The 21247-nt window shown below is 46.6% G+C and overlaps 1 protein-coding gene across 2 annotated transcripts in view; it reads right to left on the bottom strand.

Annotated features, from left to right (window-relative positions):
• The window catches only part of Prkag2 (protein kinase AMP-activated non-catalytic subunit gamma 2), a 242124-nt gene that overhangs the window by 76478 nt on the left and 144399 nt on the right, over window positions 1-21247 (bottom strand). For both annotated transcript variants that reach the window (XM_051203229.1, XM_051203230.1), the window contains exon 4: window positions 14546-14760. In XM_051203229.1, the coding sequence (XP_051059186.1) occupies window positions 14546-14760 (215 nt within the window). The remainder of the gene's footprint in view (window positions 1-14545; window positions 14761-21247) is intronic.

Raw genomic sequence — 21247 nt, 5'->3', positions numbered from 1 at the left:
AGCCATTCTGATGGGTGTTAAGATGGAATCTCAGAGTTGTTTTGATTTGCATTTCACTGATGACTAAGGATGCTGAGCATTTCCTTAAGTGTCTTTCTGCCACTTGAGATTTTTTTCTGTTGAGAATTCTCTGTCTAGATCTGTACCCCATTTTTAAATTGGATTATTTGGTGTTTTTGATGTCTAGTTTCTTGAGTTCTATGTATATTTTGGAGAGCAGCCCTCTCTCTCGGATGTGGGGTTGGTGAAGATCTTTTCCCATTCTGTAGGGAGCTGTTTTGTTTCCCTACAGCATTTTTCTTATGAACTCAACTAGAAATTAATCTTTTTTAAAAGAATGATAAAGTCTCATTTATCCTAGGACTTTGAACTCTATATAGCTGGGAATGACCTCGACTCCTTTTGTTTTGTTTTTTGAGACGGGGTTTCACCATGCAGCTTGGAACCCACAGAGATGCCCCTGCCTCTGTCTCTCAAACACTGGCATTAAAGGAGTGGGCCACTGCCTCTGGCATGACCTTGAACTTTTGATCCTCTTGCCTCTACCCCAGAGTGTCAGAGGTGCCAGTGACCAAACCCAGTTTATATGGTGCTGGGGCTTCGCATGCCAGACAAGCACTCTACCAATTGAGCTACAGCCCAACAACATACATGTTTAAATGCAACTTGATCTTCTGAATTTGATCTAAATGATTTAAAAAGTATTCTAGGGCTAACAAGATGGTTTCTGGGTGAAGGTGCTTATTGTACAAGGCTGGTGACCTGGGTACCCCAGAACGCACATAAAGGTAGGAGAGACCTGACTCCACAAAGTTGTTCTCTGATCTCCACAAACATGCTGCAGCACATGTACCCTCCCAAATAATAAATACCAAACATTCTCTTCATCTACATTTGTGTTTTACAGAGACAAAGATTGTGGCCCTCCTCCCCACCCCCAAAACATTCCTGTTTTCCTGCTGTTTCCAGCTCCTGCCTCTATCTCAGAAAAATGGACTTTGCCTCATTCAGGGGAATCCATAGCCTGAAAGTTCCCTCCCTCTTAAGTCTTGCCAACAAGTTACCTGCTGACTGTGCTCCTGCAGGCTGAGTTCCTAGTGCTAAAAGCCTTTCTGTTTGCATTTCTGCCTCAGAGGAAGGCAATGGACACGTGTTTATGCTGGCGCCTCTCTCCCACAATACACAGGTGTCCTCACACAGGGGTCTTTGCCTCTGGACCTAACATATGGTTCAACAGTCGGTGCTTCACACTTGGTGGGAACCAGGCCTTCTCTTTAGCTGCCCATTTGAAAGGTTGAGTAGGCAGACAGGTGATGTGCAAACAGCTGCATCTATGCCATGTGCCTGGGAGTCAGAAGGATGGTATTCTTGAGTTTCTGAGACCAAGCTCTATGAGGCTGACACTTCTGCTTACTTCTGGAATGCTAGACACAGCCTCTTCTGGGTATCGGAAGCTGTGCTCAAGCACATCTAACACAATTAAGAGAGTTATTTCTACAGTTCACACTTCTGTTCTTAACAAGCAAGCCACACTAATACTCTATTCTAGTTGAGGGTTGTGAAATGCTGGCAGTGCCGTGAGCCAATATGGTTTGTTCCTTCCAAAGCTCACACTGGAGCTTGTGAGGTATTAAAAGGGTGGAGACCTAATCCAATTTAGCGATTACTGGTGGGGCCTGGATTAGATGATAATCAGGGGTGGAAACTCCGATTAAATCTTGGTGGCTTTGAATGAGAGAAAGCCTAGGGGCCAAGGATGCAACACAGCTGCCTGAGTGCTTGCCCAGCACACACGGAGCCTGGTTTTGAGACATGGTGTGGGTTTTATGTCCAGCACTGCAGAAAACAAGGTGTGGTGGACCACTTCTGCAATCCCAGTATTTGGGTGGGGGTGGAGGCAGGAGGATCACTCTTGGCTGCAGAGCCATTCTGAAGTTACCTTGGGAAAATGAGACCTGAAGGAGGAGAGAGAAAGAATATGAAGGAGGTAGAGAGGAAGAGGGGGGAAGAGGCACCAGAGAACACACCTGTGTCCTGTTGTTTGTCCTGTGCCCCGTGCCACCCTAAGGACTCTGCCAGTAAGAAGGCCACCATCAGACACACCCCTTGACCTTGGATCAGAATGCCGAGCCGTTTCTATTAAGACTCACCCAGTCTGCAGTCTTGTGTTAACAGCAACAGAAAAACAGACTATTAGGTGCTACAGTTTCTCAGTCTGGTGTCAGGGCTCTCCAAACTGAACTTCAGTTGCTAGACTTTTAAAAAGGGGAGTGGCCAAGCTCAATTCGAGGAATAAGAACAGCTAAGGAAATGCCCGTCTTCTGCCTTCTGCTCTTCCTCATCCCTAAGCTTGGAGAGAAGTCTTGGCAGGCAAATACTCAGTCTTCCATTGTCCATGAGGTGCTGAAATGTCAGATCCTCAACTCATCATCTGAACCTGATCACTAGTGAGCAACTCTAGTGACCCATACTACGTTCATCAGTCTGATTTCTGTGATGACCTGCAGTGTGGTACACATGCTCTCTAAGCCAGTCTCACCAAGGCTATATCTATATCTATATCTACATCTATCTAAATACCATCCATTTGTCTGCCTGTCGGTCCATCCATCCACCCATACAACCTATCTGCTGCTGCATAGGAACAGCAATTGGCTAAGTAATTTAAACAGGGCAAAGCCTTATTCAGTATTGATTATTGACTAAACTTGACAAAATTGAGTCTTCTTAACGAAAACAGTCTCTGGGCAACCAAGGTGGATGGGTGCCTGATTAGAGCATTCAGTGAGGTGATGACACTTACCAACTGATACTTGGGAGGCTGGGATATGGGACTGTGAGTCTGAGGCCATCCTGGAACACATAGTAAAATGTTACCTATCAATAAATAGGTAGATAAATACTAAGTGAAATGGTGACATGCTAAACAGTCTCTATGAATCTACCACTGTTATCTATCTCTGTATCTGTGATGAAGAGACAATGTAGGTCAAGTGGCAAGACATTGCAGTGGTCACACTGTGTGCTAGCATCTCCAGAACTCTGTCCATAGAAAAGAGGAACATTGACACTGAAACAGAGAAATGAGCCTCAAAGTACAGTTTGCAGAAGAATAGGAATTCTATTTATGTGTGTAAGTTTTTTGTTTGCTTTAAGATTTATTTTTTATGTGTGTTTGCCTACATGTATGTGTGTGCACCATGTGTATGCAATGCCTGTGGAAACCACAAGAGGGCATTAGATTCTCTGGAACTGGAGTTAGCGATGATTGTGAGCTGGCATGTGTATGCTGGGCCTAGAATCCAGGTCTTCTGGAAGAAGAGCAAGTACTCTTAACTACTGAGACATCTCTCCAGACCTCGCCACCCCAGTCAAGACAGGGTCTTGCTATGCAGCCTAGCCTGGCCTTGAACTCTTGGTTTTCCCGTGTTAGCTGTACAGTGCTGGGATTTTTCAGGTGTAAGCTCAGAACGTTATTTTTGTTATTTTTATTCTATTATAAATTTTTATATTTATTGTGAGGGTATGTACTTGCGTGTGTGGGGTGTGAGCATGTGCATGCTTATGTGTTTATGTGTGTGGGCATGTGTGTGCCATGGCACTCCTATGGATGTCAGAGGATAACTTGTAGGAGCTATTTCTCTTTCTACCGTGTGTGTCCAGGGATTGAACTCTGGTCATTAGGCTCAGTGGAAAGTATCTTTATACACTGAATCCTCTTGCCCACCCTCAGAATGTTATTTCTAAAAGAGTGAAACACCCCTCTAGAGGCTTCTAATGTAAAGATTATTAAACACAAAGAAAGCAAAGGCATAGCTCCATCAGATCCAATCTGAGAAAGCACAGGTATGAGCAGTGAACCCCTGCTGCGCGTGCATCCAGGAAGCCTGTAGCAGAGATGGAGACTTCGCAAGAGGCTTTCTATTGAGTCAGCCACCTTCATTTCTAATCTGCACAAACTCCTTCCTGCAGTTATGTCTAAGCAGGGCAGCACAGTCCTTAGGACCCCACACAGCAATGTATTAGGGTCCCCTGACAAGCATCGGAAAGAGGAAAATATGGGTTACAGGGCCATCTCATGTGGCCGGGGGAGGGGAGTGGGTGGTCAGTCATTAACCAGACATGCCTGGCTGCTCAGGGGGACTGCAGAGGAGGCTTGCCCTGAACTTTTCCACCACCACTGCGGCTCATTTCCACATCACCATTAAAGCAACACCATTAACACTGGTTATGGTCTGTGTCACTGTTGTACCGATGACATTTCACCAGCTTCAGTTAATGCTTTCCTAAGTGCTAGGAGATGACGGCCCTAGTTCTGAGCTGAAGGAATTCTCATCTAGATGCAAATTGAGGCAAGCAGTCCATGGTGCATGAGTGAGCAGTAGCAATTTCTCCACCATTTAATGTTCAGCGCCAGCCCTCACCCCCAACCCCAGTGCATTTTCTCACAAAGATATTGATAAAGAAGTTTTCCTTCTTAGACTTTAACTATTTTCTTATCCACACCTGGTGTTCTGAGTCTCTATCCCTTTGACTTAACCAGAGGTAAATACTTCTGCCTCTTCCCACATCATCTTCTCCACTTTAGATTTAAAGATGTTGGCCCTGATATCTTGGATATTCCAAAGGAATAACAAAAAACAAACATAAACAAACAAAAAAAAAAAAAAAAAGGAAAAAAATTTCCTCCCACAATGAAACATTCTGTCCTAGACGGAGAAGGGAGGCTCTAGAAGCTAGGAAAACTCACAAGGCTTAAGAAGTTCCTGAAATTACAAGATTCGCAGGACCCCTCCTAAGGTTATACAAGCAGTAAAATTGGTTCTTCTGAAGTTGCCTGTCTAGGGATACAGTTTTCTTGAGTCATTTCCATGCTAGTGACCTTCCAGTGATGTGGTTGCCTTGAGTTGCCCATGAGCCTATGAGTAACCTTAATAAAAACTTACTAGTTTACTAAGGTAGACTTGGGTGGAGTGGTTTCTTGGTCTTTGATTGTCACTCTGTCTGTGGTGAAGAGATGCTTCTTAATGTCTCCCCAGGAAAAGTCACTCAACATTGCATAGCAGAGCTTGCTTTTAACACCTGCTTTACTGTCCTAGATAACTGAGTGACAACCTCACTTGCTCTTTCATGCCCCCAAACTGAACATTCGCTCCTCCCACATCTACATAACTGGGAAACACCTAGCCCAGACAACCTTACCACATAATGACTATTAAATTAGTGCTTTCCTCTAAGAAGGTGCCGCCCCTGCAGCCTTGATGCAGCACATGGCTGTCCCATGGCTGCCGTTCTATTTCTCAGTTTCTTGCTTAGTTTCTTTCATGAATTTGATACTACAATCTGTTCACTAATGAAATCGTTTTAGAAAATTTATTTGATATTTTTCCATGTTCCAATGTGTATAGTATGCACCCATGTACATATGTTGTGTAGGTGTATGAACATGTTTGTGCATGTGTGGAGACCCATGGCTGATATCCAGGTTTTTCCTCAATAGCTTTCCATGTTATCTGAGGTGGGGTCTACTAATTGAATTCAAAGCTTGCCCATACAACTAGTCTAGCTAGCCAGCTTTCCCTGGGGAATCCCATCTCAGCCTTCTGGGTGCTGGAATTAAATGTGGGCTCCCACACCCACCTAACATCTATGTGAGTTCTGGGGATCCAGACCCTGGTCCTCACATGTGTCTTTCAAGTGCTTTGCCCACTAAATCATGTCCCCAGCCCCTAAAGGAATCCTTTTACCAGAGGCAAGGGTAGCCAGGCACCTGTGATGGCCAGCTTTCTATCCCTATAACAAAATACTTAACTTTTGTTGATTAACTTACAACTGTTTTGGCTTTCAGTTTGCGAGGTTCTGGTGTGTGACTGTTAGCTCACTGTTCTGAGTCCCTGGCAAGGCAGCTTATCATGGCAGGAGCATGTGGCAGTCATATTACTTACATTATAAGCCGAGGGAGAAGACGGAGAGGAAGAGGCTGGGCCTGTTATTTTCTTCAAATCAAGGTTCCCAGAGATTTAAGCAGTTCCTGCAAAACCCCATCTCTTTGTTTGTTTGTTTTTGATTTTTGAGACAGGGTTTCTATGTGTAGCTTTGCAGACCAGGCTGGGCTAGAACTCATAGAGATCTGCCTGCCCCTGCCTCCCTAGTGCTGGGACTAAAGGTTTGCACTACTACGGCCTGGCTAAGGCCCCATCTCTTAAAAGCTCTGCTACCTAACAACAGCATCATTCTGGGGACCACACCTTTTTACCACAGGGGCCTCTGAGTGACATTCTGCATTTAAACAGTAATGCTTCTCTAAAAACCATGCAAGAAAAGACAGTGACATGTTTAAAATGACCATCTGTGTCCCTGCCTTCAAATGCAGCCCATTCTTACTCAAAGACATTCAAATCCCTCCCATCATCCCTAACCCTGTTACCCAATCTCCGCCATCAGTTTTGAAGTGACTTGCATAATTTTATAATGCTCTGGGGGAGAAGAGTCCCAGGCTTTGAATTCTAACTGCACAGACTCTACTGGTTCCCCAATACCATGTGCAGTCAGGCTCCTGGGTCTCCTGGGAGGCACAGTTAGTGGCCAAGCCCACAGCACTTGGTGTTGAGCCTGCTTTCCCAGTCAGAGCAAAGCTCACCTACTTGACTCCTGTATTTCAGGAGACCAGGTTCACTGTGCCCTTTGTACTGGACTTTCTCACAATTAATTGCACACCAGTATAAGGGGAAGCTCTGGCATGGATTTGCCAGGGATTAGCAAGCTTCTGAAGAAAGGCTACATGGAAATCCTGTAGGCTTTGCTGAGCTGTGCTTCTAGCATGAGATGACACAGGGAAGAGATGAGACAATGAGTATGTGCCAATCAAACTTCATAAAATGAAGTGATAGGCCAGATATGGCTCATGGGACTGGGTGGGCCAAGCCCTGAACTGAGATGATGAGTCACCATGAGGTGGAAAGGCAAGATTCCAGCACTTGTCTTCAGAGGGTGTGAAACTATGCTAACAACATGCTGTGGAGCCCAGTTGCTGTGATTCAAATCTTGCTGGCCACATTTGCTAACAGCTGAGCCCTTAGATGAGTAATTGTGCATAATTATTCTACTGGGTGCTTGTCACAGTCTGAGGCAAGCACCATGTCTCCTCTAGGAGAGGCATGGGGTGAAGGGGTTGTAGGTACAGGACCTGTAAAGGCCATTTCTTCAGCTCATTAACATGGCCTGGACACCCTCATACTACAGAAGTATCTTTCCTTGTCTCCCTCTGGCTCATCCCTCACTTCTCTTCACACCAAGCCTGGCAATAAACAGCCCACATTCTCGGCCCATGCTTTGCTCCCTCACACTCTCTCAGTAACCCTGCCATCTGGCTTCCACCATGGCTTGGACTAGGATTCTTAATTTCTTCCCCCTTCCTTTATTTCTCCTCCCCCTTTTCCTTCTCCTTCTGTTCCCTTCCATTTTCTCATGTGATTAAAACTCTGTGCACAAAGTGATGGGCTTTGCTACAGTATTTTCGCAGGCTTCTTCCTGACTCCCCAGATTCTGTGTCTGCTGTCCTCACTGGCCCCCTTCTTCCTCCTCCTCCCTTAATGTCATATGTATTCTATTTTCCTTTCTCCCTCTCTAGCCTCCTTTGAAGACCTTTTTCCCTCTCATGATTGTTTTGTGTCTGATGCACATGCATGCATGCACACACACAAATACATATATAAGATTAAACTCCAGGTTCTCTATATCAGAGAAGATTGGTATTCGTCTGAATCTGGCTTATTTCATTATCAGAATAATTTCCCATTCAACCGACCTCCCTGTAAACATTGTGATTTCATTTTTCTTCATGGCTGGATAAAATTCCATCATACGTATTTATAGCACATTCCTCTTATCCTCTCATCTGTGGTGGACAGCTAGATTGGTTCCGTTTCTTTGCTATGGTGAACAATACAGCAATAAACATCAGATGTGAAGTATCCCACGACGGTTTCTTATATAAGAAACACACAGAGTTAAGGTCCAAGGCAGAAGCAGGTGATACTTTCTTTTCCATCGAACCAAGATATGGCAGATGGCCACTGTAGTCTGACCCCCAGTGGCGGGACTGTGTGAAGATTGTTATAGTAAACAGTCTCTATATGACACCAATATCCTAAACATGGTCTCTCTTAGCCAAATGCAGGGTTATTCACTTATATGGAAAAAGTCAAGGAAGAGCTTATATTGGCTTTTGTCATGATTAGAGAACATGGTCTGATATGGACTTAACCATGAGGTATGTTGGCTCTATAGATTAAGAGGAAAGACATACTAGAAATTTCCATTTTCATTTTACCCTACTTTTGTATCTTTATGATTGCAACAGTGCTGAGTATGGCCTCATGTCCTGTGGATGTTCAGAAGCCCCTGCTCCATCTGTGAGTTTTGTCATCAAGAGGAAAGTGGGGATACTCCCTGACTGCCTCAGCTCCAGAGCTGTTCTGAGCCCTTCTTGCTGCTGGGGAAACTTTCAGGGTGGGGATTATCAAAATCATCTTCCAGTACTCAGTGCCTGGGACAGCATCCCACAAATAAGAGGGTTTTAGGGAATAACAGCTGAGCAAATTCTTTCTCTTCTGAGTTCTGGGAAATGGAAGAGGTAGACAGGAGGAAGGGACCTGCTCAGGTGGCAGAGTGCTGGCTTACCACATATGCAGCCCAGACTCTGAAGCCCAGCATCAAGTAAGCCAGGTGTGAGAGAGTGTGTGTGTGTGCGCGCGCACACGCGCGCTACCCAGAGATAGGGAGGAAGGGAAGGGAGAAGGGGGGGAGAGTGAGAGGGACGGATCTAAGATCTAGTATATCCTTGGCACTCAGCCCTGGAGAGAGGAGTGAGAGGGAGAGGGGGAGGGGGAAGGAGAGAGGGAGGGGGACAAGAGGAGAGGAAAACAGAGAGGAAGAGGAAGAGGAAGAGGGAGAGGGACGGATCTAAGATCTAGTATATCCTTGGCACTCAGCCCTGGAGAGACTTACACACGAGGCTCTTGAAGACCTGCCATTGCTCAGGGAAATAGGTGGAGATCCTTTCTTGGGCTCCACATTCTTTTCTGCTTTTAGACTCAGGATCCCGATCGTGCAAGGACCCAGAAAGAATGCAGCCTAAAATCCTCTTTCTAGTAGCCAGGAGAAAAGCTGTTCTCTGGCTGTCTTGCTACAGCCACTCTGGCTTCTGCTCTCTGACCCTCACACCAATCAGCCCTCTCAGCGGCTCCTACTTCTTGACCCAATGTCAATCCCCACACTATTTTTAAAATATCTAATCTGTAGTGAGTGATGGAAATGTTAGTTTGTCATCTCTGGACAGACACATCTGAGACAAGCCCTGATTAGGTTGTCACTGGGTATCTGAAGTGGTAGACAGGAATATAAAAACCAAAGTAGTACACACAAAGACGTCTTAATGTCATGTGATTTGAAATATTTATAGATTTTTAGAGTGTTTTTCTTTTAAAATTAAAAAATAATGTAGTTCAGCGGATGTGGTTCCTTTGGTGGAGTGCTTGTCTAGCACAGACAGAGCCCTGGGTTTGATCTTGAGGACCACACAGAGCAGACACAGAGCACAGACCCACAATCCCAGCACTTGGTGGCGGGTGTTAACAGGAGGATCAGAAGGTCAAGATCATACTCAGACACACAGTTTGAGGCTAGCTTCGGATATATGAGACCTTGTCTGAAAGTTTTTTAACTGGTACATGTTTGCATGTATTTATGGGCACAGGATAATGGCTTGCCACAGGTATGTAATAGGTGATGACCAAACCACAGTAAAGAGCATGTCCTAAGAAGATTAACACAAGATAAAAGGCTGTGTCGAGGAGCCGGCACAGCCCATGAAGTGCTTGTTGTATTAGCATCAGGATTTGAGTTCAACCCCAGCACCCATCTAAAAACCAGGCATTTGTAATCTCAGCAGGAGGGAGGTAGAGAGAAGAGGGTTGCCAAGGCTTGTTGGCCATCCACTCTAGCTGAGTAAATGAGCTGCAGATGTGGTGAGAGACCCTGTCTCAAAATATAAGGTGACTGCTCAGTGATTCCCCCCAATATTCAGGGCTAGGTAAACTAGAGATATTGCTAATGAAGTTGGTTGATGCACTTTTTCTTCCTTAAAAGATTATCTTTTGCTCAGGTTCCCTTCCTACAAGGAAATGAATGTTCTATTATCATGTAACACTTGCCCCAGTAATTCAATACTTAAGACAGTAATAATTTATTATCTGTCTGGAACTATGTTTCTCTCAAATTCACCCTCCATTCAACTGTGTCCTATGAGACAGAGCCTATAAAGTGGTAATTATGGTTAAAGGAGGGGCTTGGGCTGTGGCTAGGTGCACAGTTAGAATGCAGACTGTCAGCTCTGTCCCCATCCTGGAAAGGAAAGTTGAATGAGCTAATAGGGTAGTCCAAAAAGACTTACAAGAAAAAGAAGGAATCTGAAGGATGCAAGCAGGTGTAGAGGCTACATAAGAACACAGCAAACCTCTGCAGGCCCAGGTGGGAGGGCTCCATCCTCAACGCTGGACTCTGTATTAATCCCCTTTGTATTTCCACAATAGAACACTGGTACACACTGCAGCTGAAATGAAGTTCACTTTAGCTCACAGTTCTCCAGCTCCAAGCTCCTGGGACAGAGCACTATTTCCACTGAGACTATATCATAGCTTAGGGTCTTCCCTTTCCTCTCCTCTTTCTGAGATTACCCCCTTGATGACACTCATACCCCAAACTCAAGATATAGCCCAAAGTGAGATTCCAAGACCAAGGGTGTAACTTAGTAGTGAAGTGTTTGCTTAGCATAAGTGTGTGTATGTGTGTGTGTGTGTGTGTGTGTGTGTGTGTGAGAACATGCGCTCCAGCACAAGCTCATGAATATGGGCGCATTTTAATGGTCACCTTGACATAACCTAGAGTCACCTGGAAAGAGTCTCAGTGAGGGGTTGTCTATATTGGGTAGGCCTGTGTTAATGTCTGTGGGGGACTATCTTAATTAATTGGTGTGGGAAGCATCATCCCCATGGGCAGCACCATTCCCTAGGCAGTGAAGAAATTGAGCTGACCAGAAGCAAGCACAGGATCATCTCGTTGGCTCCAACATCAAGCTTCTTGAGAGAGTTCACACTATCACCACTTTACTCCTGACCGCCACTCTACAGTCTATGTATTGGACCTTGGCCATGCAGGGGTCGAGGTGCAGTCTTGAGGTCATGGTGAAATGGGAATGACATGACTGCCTTTAGCATTATTAGGTAGGTGGGGATGACTTGAACCTCTGGTCCTCTCTTCCCCACCTCTCACATACTGGGATTATAAGAACCCTCCACTGAGCCTGGTTATGTGGAACACCAGGCTTCATGCATTCTGGCAAGCACTTTACCAGTCGAACTACATCTCCAGCCTGTATTTATTTGTTGAATAAATAAATTGTTTTGATAAGTGTACTAACTAAAGACAAATATTCACTCCCATCCCTTTCCAACTTTAGAATAAAATTCATGGGAGCTGACTTCACAAAAAATGATTTCATGGTCCCTGTTTATGTAAAGAGTCTTTATTCTAAAGCGCAGAGATAAATTATGTTGAAATATTTTTAGGGCCCAGAAATCTTTACGCAGCTCATATCTCTTCGTGAAAATTATGCCAGTAGCAAAATTAACAAAATCAGTCAAGCTCGTAAGGAACAGCCCATAAATTAAAGACATCCAACAGAATCCAATTATAAAGGGACAAATTTTATATGAAGTTCAAATGCCACCTGCACCACTGTGGCTGCCGAGGCGGCAGATCTGCAGGGTATGTTAATGGCAAGTAGCCAGTGGGGATATCCTTTTCCGATTTTTTTTTTTTTGTGTACATGTGTTATCATGAGTGTGTGTGCGTGCCTTATGTGTGAGGATGCTTGTGGAGGTCAGAGTGACCCTCCGATGTATTCTTCTGTGGTTCCCACTGTGAGTTTTGAGACAGGGTCACTTTCCTGTGCTTGAGTCTTACCTCAAGTTAGTTAATTGAGCTAGGCTGGAGGGCCAGCAATCTCCTCTCTCTCACCCACCCCAGAACTGGGTTTCAGATCTGTGCCACCAAGCCAGGCTTTTGCATAGGCGCTAGAGATCTGAATTTGTTCGCATGTTTGTGTGGCACGAACTTAACCTACTAAGTCATCTCCTCAGCCCTTCTTTTCCACTTCCTGAGACATATCATTTCAAAGTGTAAGTGGGGAGCCCTGGGTGGTCACACAAGTACCATGGCAGGTCATTCTTTTGCTGTGATGAGTAGCTATACACAATACAGGTCTCAGCAGAGGATCATTGTAAACACACAGTTCCATGACATAAATGCATCCATGCCCTCATGGGACCACTTTAACATCCATCTCCCAGACTGTTTTATCTTCCTAAAGGGAAACTGACATTAAAATATCACCTGGGCTGGCAAGATGGTTCACTGGGTAATGGTGATTGCTGCCAGGCCAGGGGACCTGAGTTTGATCTCTGAGATCCATATGGTACAAGAAAAGAGACTGAAAATTGTCTTCTGACCTCTACACAAATGCCGTGACATGCCCCCCCCCCAATAAATGAAATGTAATTTAAGAAAATGTCACTCTGTCTCTTTAACCCCTGGACAACCACCACTCCAGTTTCTGTCTCTATGACAAGTGTAGGGACCTTATGTAAATAGATCATGCAATTTTTGTCCTATGGTGTCTGGCTTATCTCACTCAGCATGACAACCTTTGGGTTTATTCCTGTCAATAGCAAGTGTCCATCTGACACACAGTTCCAGCCATTCTTTTCTTTTCCAGAAGGTTTTCTTTTGCCTCTCTGCTTATTTAAACTCACACCATCACTTCAGGCTCAGTTCAGCTGGTACTGTGCCAGCTGCAGCCATTATCCCAGCCATCGACTTTCCATGATGACTTAGCTATTTGCCTGAGTATTACTTAACACACTGCCAGCAAGTGTGTAAGCTCTGGAGGGTAGAGACAATGCAGGGCAGTTTAACCCTTGCCATGCAAATGAACACTGCTAAGTCCCCTTTAATAAAGTTGTGCTTGAATGAACAGAGAAGCAATCATGGTATGTACTCTGCTTGGCAAACATTTTCTCCCCCAAAATATCAACTGTTATGGGCTGGACAGCATCTCCTGAGAAGACATGCTGATGTTTTAACTGTAGTGCCCATTAGTGGGACTCTTATTTGGAAATAAGGTCTTTGTGGATGTCAACATATCCACATGAAGCTATTGAGGTACACTCTTACCCAAGATGATTAGTGTCCTAAGAAGAGGGACACTGGGACACAAGCAGACATAGAGGGAAGGTGGCTTAGGAGATGGAGTTAGGATCTAGAAAAATCCAGGCTGCTAGATGCTGGGAGAGAAAGAAGGCCTCTGAAAGCCTGGAGGAAGTGATGCCCCACGCAAACACTTGCTTTGGACTTTTAGCTTCAGGATTGTGGGAAAATGCAATGTGCTATTTTAAGGTGTGGGGCACTTGGCTTTCTTCTCCATAGGTTTTGCACCTGTAGATTTAATAGATTGCAGATTGGAAATATTGGAAACAAGACTGTCTCTGTACTGGATATGCATGCTTTGTAAGGACTGTTTAAAGGATGCAACGGACAGACCATGACATAGACTGTGTTACCAATTATGTTTTCAAAGATGGTTTAAAAATCTACAGAGAGATGTGCCTAGGCACCACGTCAAAACCATGCCATTTTATAAAAGGGATTAAGCACACAAGGACCTTGGTACCCTCGGGGTCCTGGAACCAATCTCCAGTGGACATGGAGGGAGGCTGTGCTTTGTTGTCACCGTCCCAGCAAAAGAAACCAACATGGCCGAAGACAGGGTTCCATCTGCACTGGTACATCCTCACTGAGCGCAGGGATGACTCTGGGGCTCTGAGAGTACCTAATTAAACTAAACAGGCTACGGTGGGTAGGGTCTCCATGCTTGGGGTACTGTGTTGGCTTGGACAGTATCCAGGTGTGGGGGGGAATCTGGCCTCCTTCATCAACAATCCCTGACCTTCTGAGCTAATCCTCTGACAGCCACAAAGACACATTGTCCCACTTCTTCCAAGTGACTTTCTAAGAACCTACCTCAAGTCAGTGATGTCAGACCTTAAAACTCTAGAATACAACCCTTCCTTCCCTCCCTCTATTCCTCCCTTCCTCCTTTCCTCCCTCCCTCTCCTTTTCTTTTCTTTTTCTTCTTTTGTATCTTATTCTGCTTTGCTGGTGACAGTTTAGCACCAGTTTTAAGAAGTGGAGGGAAAAGCCTTTCTCCTGGTCATATTCCAAGTGGAGAGGGTGACACAGTTTCTCCTTTGATTCCTACCATCACACATGCATACCCAACTGGACCCCGAATGCGTCTCTCAGACTGTGACTCATGACAATACAATTCACAAATGCTAGCAGTGCACAGCCTGAGCTGGTATGAAGAAGCTCTATCTTCCCTCCCAGTTTGGTCCAGTCCCGCCCTGGGAAGAAGGTACAGACTTACGGTTCTTAGGGGTACATGGTGAGTGGGGGATGCCAGTGGAGGCCGCACTGGACTCTGGAAGGCCAGGCAGAGGCGCTGGCCGGTGTCTGGTGGGGACGAGGAAGTACAGATGCGGTTTTCTAGGCGTTCGGGCTCCTGCTTGTAGGACTCCAGGGGAAATGGGTGCGACTTGGTCAGTTGGGTGGGTGTTGATGGAGAAGAGGAGACGCTGGAGGCTGTAGGGAAATTGCAGAGCTCATTACAAGTGTGGCCATGGCAGAGAGGAGACGGCTCTCTCTGTTCCTGAGAACCCATATCTTCCTCTGACAAAAACCATGAAATGTTAAATGTAGACACCAGGCAAGAGTCTATTAAGTGTGTTCACAGCCCCTTAGAAGCCCAGGGTTCAGAACCTCCCTCAGCATCCATGTTGAGGTGTGAACAGGCCCCTTGTTGGGGGTGTTCATATAGCCCTGACATCATCACCCCCTCTGACCCTTCACATGGTCTCGTCCTCCCCTTGGTCAATACTACTTGCTCTCTTCTCCCTCCCCACCAAGCTTGTGTCAACAGCAAACACCATGGAGCCATATTGGTGGAGGCTGCTTATAGGGAAATGCTTAGAGCTCAGCATCACCGACGTCACTGTTGAAGAAGTCACATGACTGTATGGGTGGACAGTAACGTGCTTGCCTTGAAAGCATAAGGACTTGAGCTTGGAGTCCACATAAGAAAATTGGGCACATTGGTATACACTTATAATCTTAGCACTGAGGAGAGGAGACAGAGATAGGCAGATCCTTGGGTTGGCCAGCCAGCCTAACCTACTTGGTGAGTTCTAGGTTGTCGAAGATACTCAAAGTTATCTTCTGACGTCCATGTGCGCACACATACATGCATACCCACACACACAGAAATATACACACAAGAGGTGTGGGATGTAAACATTCCTGGTAATACAATCCTGTCTTGAGAACATATGGTGAGGTACTGGCCATAAGGGGGCTTCTAAAACGCAGAGGCCTTAGATGGACGGAAGGAAGGAGGGAAAAGGTATCAATATAAAACTGCAGGGAGACTTGGGACATGAATCTGCCAGGAGTAAAGCAGAAGCAGACACCCACAGCTAAACACTGAGCCCAACTCCTGGAATCCAGCTGCAGAGAGGGAGGAGTGATGAGCAAAGGGGTCAAGAACAGGCTGCAGACACCCACAGAGACAGCTGACCTGATCTGCTTCGCCTCTCCGAATGACTGGGTTATTATGGTGCTGATTTTGAAGGCAGCGCTCACACACCCACCTGATTACCAAGTGGTGAAGTGAGTCATGACAGCACGGTTACTGATGGGAAGGGGTCAGCCTCACCGTCCTCTCCATGTGAGGAAGCTAGTAAGTAGAAGAGGCATAGAGTCCTTGGCATGGAATGATGCCATCTGGGGTTTTTAGGAGGGGGAAAGGATTTTATGTATGCAGTGTTCACATCCTGCTGATCTGTGCATGTCTGCATATCCCCAGAAGGGATGTCTCCAGGGAAGACAACAAGCAGAAGGAAAGCTGTCCCCTCGCTTCTATTCTACATGGTGGGTACGGTAGGTGAAGCTTAGTCTTCATTGTCAATTTGACTGGATTTAGAATCTCCAGGGAAGCATCTCTGGGTGTGTCTCTTAGGGTGCTTCCAGGGAGGTTTAAGTTTAGGTAGCATCATCCCATGAACCGGGTATCCCAGGCTGAACAAAAGGGAAAGCTATCTGTGCATCAGCATCCAGCTGTTTCCAGACTGCAAAAGCAATGTGACCAGCTGCCTCGGCTCCTGCTCTTACGCCTTCCCTGCTACAGTGGGTTATACCCACACTGTGAGCCCAAATAGATCCTTTCTCCCCTATGGTGTCAGGCATTTTGTCATAACAAAAGAAAAGTAATTATACAAATGTGTATTATATTTTTTGAAAATTATTTTTTCTGTCCATTGTTCTTTATGAGCAGCTGGTACGCCATGTGTTTAAGCACATGTCATCCCTGCCTTAGTCCTCTCTACGGTTCTGTCCACCAGAGCTAGACAGAGCCTTGTCATCCTGAGCTGACTGTTGTCTGTAGAGCATAGGCTCCCTCCCCTCCTCCCTATTTCTACATCTGGTTCTGTCTGTCCATCTTTGCAAGAAGCTATCTACTCATACCATTCCCCTGGAAAAGAGGCCCAGTCATTGCTGGGTGAGGGGCAGCAGGGAAAACTCCCCGCTGGTTCTTTGAGTAACTAGTATTCACCTTTCCAGTGTAAACAATTGAAAGAGAATGTAGGCAGCTTGCTCAAGAGGGCTCAAGAGATACAAGCCATCAAACTTCAAACTTCTGAGGCTCTGATGCCTTGTGGGTTGTTTGTGAACATGCTGGATGATCCTAACTTACTACGATGGAGGCCAGGGGAGAAGACTGGAGGCTAGGGGTTGGGGTCACAGCTAGCACTGGCCGATCTTGAGTGAAAGCAGGCAGAATGGGCTTTTCTGCTGGGATGGATAACCGATTTTTGATGTGGCTAGATGACTTCCCACCCCCTCAAGAGTAATTCTATTGACTCTTTCAAAGGCTGTGAGGTGTTTCCATCTTCCACCCCACCTGCCCCACCTCTGTCCTGCTCTCCTCTTGGAGCCAGGAACTACCACAGAGGACACAAATGCCCATGGACAGGTTGTCAGGCTGCTTTCTGAGGCTACTGACTTAACAAGAGAAGAGGGTTACCCTGGCTCATGGTTTCAGTCCACGATGCTTGCCCTGTTTCTCTGGGCCAGTGGTGGCCCAGCATGACAAGAGTACCTCATGGCCAGGTCACAAGAGAGGAAGGACCCACAATGTCCTTCAAGGAAAGATCCCCAAAGACTGAAGACCTACCAGACACTAGCATTTAAACTTCTCACAACTACCAAGTTGGGGACCCAGCCTTTGACATGTGTGTCGCTGGGGAACATTCTAGAGACAGACCATGGCAGAGGGGTGAGGGTAATATGTGAGGCAAAGGGACGGGTGAAATGCCAGATGCAGGGCAAGGCTCACACATGCATATGTGGAGAACATGTGATTGGTTTCTAGAACAATTCATCCCTGGTGGACTTATGTCTTCTAGTGCCCTGCAGCACTTCCTGCTGCCTGCAGAGCCCTGCCACACATTCTGGGCCATCTGCTTCTCAGTCACCCACATTGTAGCCGAAGGAGCTGGTGGTCAGAGGACATTTAGTTATTTATCCACTCCCTTTTATCAAGCGAGGTGCGGAGTTTCTATGTCCTGACTCCAGCTCCCAACCTCCTTTACTATAAATAAACCGAGATGCCATCAAGGGACGGGACCAAAGATGAAAAATGCCATTCCAACCATGAGAACTTTCTCTGAAAGAGGGCAGGAGAGTCTGGGGATACCAGGCACCTGGAAAGGGCAGGAAAAGGCACCAAGGGAGGGTGAGCGGTGTGCAGGGAAGGGGCTGGGCCTGGGACTCGCGAGTGTTCCCCATACTGGGTGACCAGGCAGCTTTTCCTCCAGGCTGGCAGGGACAAAGATCAACTGTCACCACGTGGGTGCTGGCTTCTCAGCAGTTATTTAGGGAAGGCCATAGGGCTTACCGAGTGATTTTTGGTTTGAATATTGCTGTCACCATTAGAAAACAAGGGGCCAGAAGGACAACGCTGCCTCATTTCTCTATTCCTTTACAAACCAAAAGTTAATGTTGTGACAGCTGCTGTCATTTACAAAGCTTATGCTCAATAACAATACAATCAAGTTACAAAAGAAAATCATAAAAGAATCTCATAATGTTGTAAGTAAGTTTATGATTGTCTTAGGCTACATTCAAAGCTAGCCTGGGGTGTGTGCTGTTCACACAGTCTCGTTATACTACCTTCTTGCTGGACAGACTACAGCTTGGCTATCTACAAGAGCCAGGCGCCTGTTCTGCACATCACTAGCTCCCGGGCAGCTTCTGGGGCCCAGCACAGTGCAGGAGAACCAGGAAGCCAGAGGCCCAATTCTTGTGTGGTGGGGGAAATGGGACAAGAGAAAACCAACAGCAGAACCAGCACCTCCCAACCATCCCGTGTCAAATGCATGTGTCTCCCAGACAGGAAGGGCTCAGACAGGAGGCACCAGCCTACAGCCAGTGGTGGCAGCCAGCGGTGGCAGGCCCTCTCAAACACCTGAAGACTGGTCCTCCAACCAAGAGAGCAACATGGGTGGGCTTCAGTACAGGTGACTTTCATTCAAGGTGGGGGTGCCCATGGTAACTCAACAAGGAAGCCAGATGGCTCCCTTGTTAGGTTTCTTTGGAGAAGCAGCCCTCCTCTGTGTCTAAAGGGTTTTGCTGAGGGCTGTTGTCAGCTCTGAGGGTGAACAATGGCTTTGATTTTTTTTTCCTTGCTGCCACGAAGCCCATAAATAAGGCCAGTGAATGAACAGAAATGGACCCTGGCAGTCATACAGAATGCCAGGCAAGTGTCTCCAGACACCAGGGAGCCATGAGCCGGTGACTTCACAGGGCCTGGCTAGCCATGCTGGCGGTGGGAGCTGCAGCTGAGAAGTGGGAGGAGAAGGCAGGGCAGAGATGCCAATGGAGAGAAGAAAGCCCTGACCTAAGACTACTGGGCAAGGCTGAAGCAGAGCCCTGGGCTTTAGAAGCTCCTAGCTCTGGGCCGGGATTTACCCCTAACTTACCATGGGGTGAAGCAAACCCACCTCATATGCCCTGATACAAATAAGTCAGCTGCCCCAGAGGCTATGCATGTGCTCTGGTCCCTCTGTTGTGTGAATGGACCACGCTGGAGCCATGAGACAGCATTGGCCTTTTCATGTATGGGTGACAGAAAGGGGACAGACTTCACTTTGCTGGCTGCAAATCTAATAGGCCAGGGGAATAGCAATTGTCTAATTGACATGGGGTGGAAGTCAGTGCGGTTTTCTGAAGCACAAACTGCCCATTACAGTGATGAGGGCCTGATCTGTGCTCTTAGTTTGGAGGATAATGATGAGGGTCATAAGGGGAGCAATGGCACACGGATGGTGCTGGACAAAAATGCCACGAACAGGGAGAGACAAAAATCCTTGTTGCTGAAAAACCATGCAAAGGGGATACAAATCATTAGACTATACAGGAGTCACAGTTGGTGCCATATGACTCTGGAATCTAGGGATATGGCTACAGAAGCAGCTACCAAGTGACTGTTTGCCTTCCCTCTCGGAAGGCTCTGCTGTGACTTTTAACATTCATTTGCAGTATTAGGATTTAAACCTATGGCCTTGTGCATGCAAGGCAAGCACTCTATCAGTGAGCCATATGCTCAGTCTCCTTTTTAGTTTTTACTTTGAGACAAGACTTGCTAAGGTTGGCCTTGAACTCACCCTGTAGCCCAGGCTGGAGCTGAACTTGCCCTCCTCCTACCTTAACTTTTGGGGCAACAGGATTATAGGCCTTTGCCTTGGTCTAGCTTCTGTTGTTATTTTTAACCTTGTTTCCAGGGTGCCTCTCTGGCCTAGTCACCATCTAATCCTCCCTATACTGCCCCTCAACCCTGCACCGCTGGATGTCAAAGGCAGGTGATGCCACCTTGGTGCCCCGGGTACTGTCCTCAGGTGCTGCAGTGCAGAGGTGGAGGGGACACACTCTCTGGCTCTCACACTGCTTCTTACTGGAGGCAGGAGAAAATGAGTATGTGTTCTCTGCTTCTCTCTACCTGCCCTGGCCACTGGCAACATCTGTCTATCCCTCTGGCCTGGACAGGTATGGGCTTCTGCTGTTACTTGTTCCCGGGTTGAAGCCTTGCCTGCTTTCCTTATTGGATCCTGAAACCATCACTGCCACTCCTCTGTGAAAAGGCCCTTTGGAATCACGGCTAAATGTCCCTGTTCCCTGTTCTTGCAGATGTGACCTCCAGTTTCTAGCCATTGTTCCCGCACTGTTTAAGGGCTGATGGACGGATGCCTGGGCTCTGGAATGAGTATAACCCCAGTCACCAGCTGTGCTGCCTCAGGTGAGTCAGTGTCTAGCTTAGCACTTGCAAATGAGCAGGTCTACAGCCATGCTACCTGATGCTCAGGACTCTGAAAATGAGAGCTGCCCTAGGGAGTTTTGTGGTGATTACAAGGTAAAAGCAAAGAACTCCAGAACACCCAACAGCAGTGAGCACTGGATAGTTTGTGGGTGCCATTAATGCAAGATCCCAGGAAAGGGCAGCCCATTGGGAACCCAAATCCACTTAGCTATCTCTGGCTACCTGCCTGTGTCTGTAGGACCGTGACAGCTGAAGTCTAATCAGAGTCCCTTTCCAGCCACCCTCAGACTCATGCCAGACTTGGCCTTGGCACCGTGAGGGTAACAGCAGCTTTCCTTCCTTAGCAGACAGGGTTTTCCTTTGGGAAGTCCAGATCACAGGCATCATCAGGTATCCCTCGAGCCAGGGTCGGCCAAGCTGCAGTTGGGAAGCCCTTCTTTGGGGATGGGGTGTACCAGGACAATGTGGTATTCTATCCACAATAATTTAAGAAATCTGAAGAGCCACAGACCATAAGGAACACTTCCAAGTACCACACTTCAGGGATCTGAGTATGAGCTCAGTTGCTAAGATTCATGTGGCGCTGGTTTTTATTTCTAGAACCATATGAAACTGGGCATGGTGATGCATGTCTGTATCTCAGCATCTGAAAGACAGAGGCAGGAAGAGCAGACATTCAAGGTTATCTCCCACTATCAA

The sequence above is a fragment of the Phodopus roborovskii genome, unplaced genomic scaffold (genome assembly GCF_943737965.1).
Source record: "Phodopus roborovskii unplaced genomic scaffold, PHOROB, whole genome shotgun sequence".
Lineage (NCBI taxonomy): Eukaryota > Metazoa > Chordata > Mammalia > Rodentia > Cricetidae > Phodopus > Phodopus roborovskii.
This window is presented reverse-complemented; position numbering and strand designations above follow the sequence as displayed.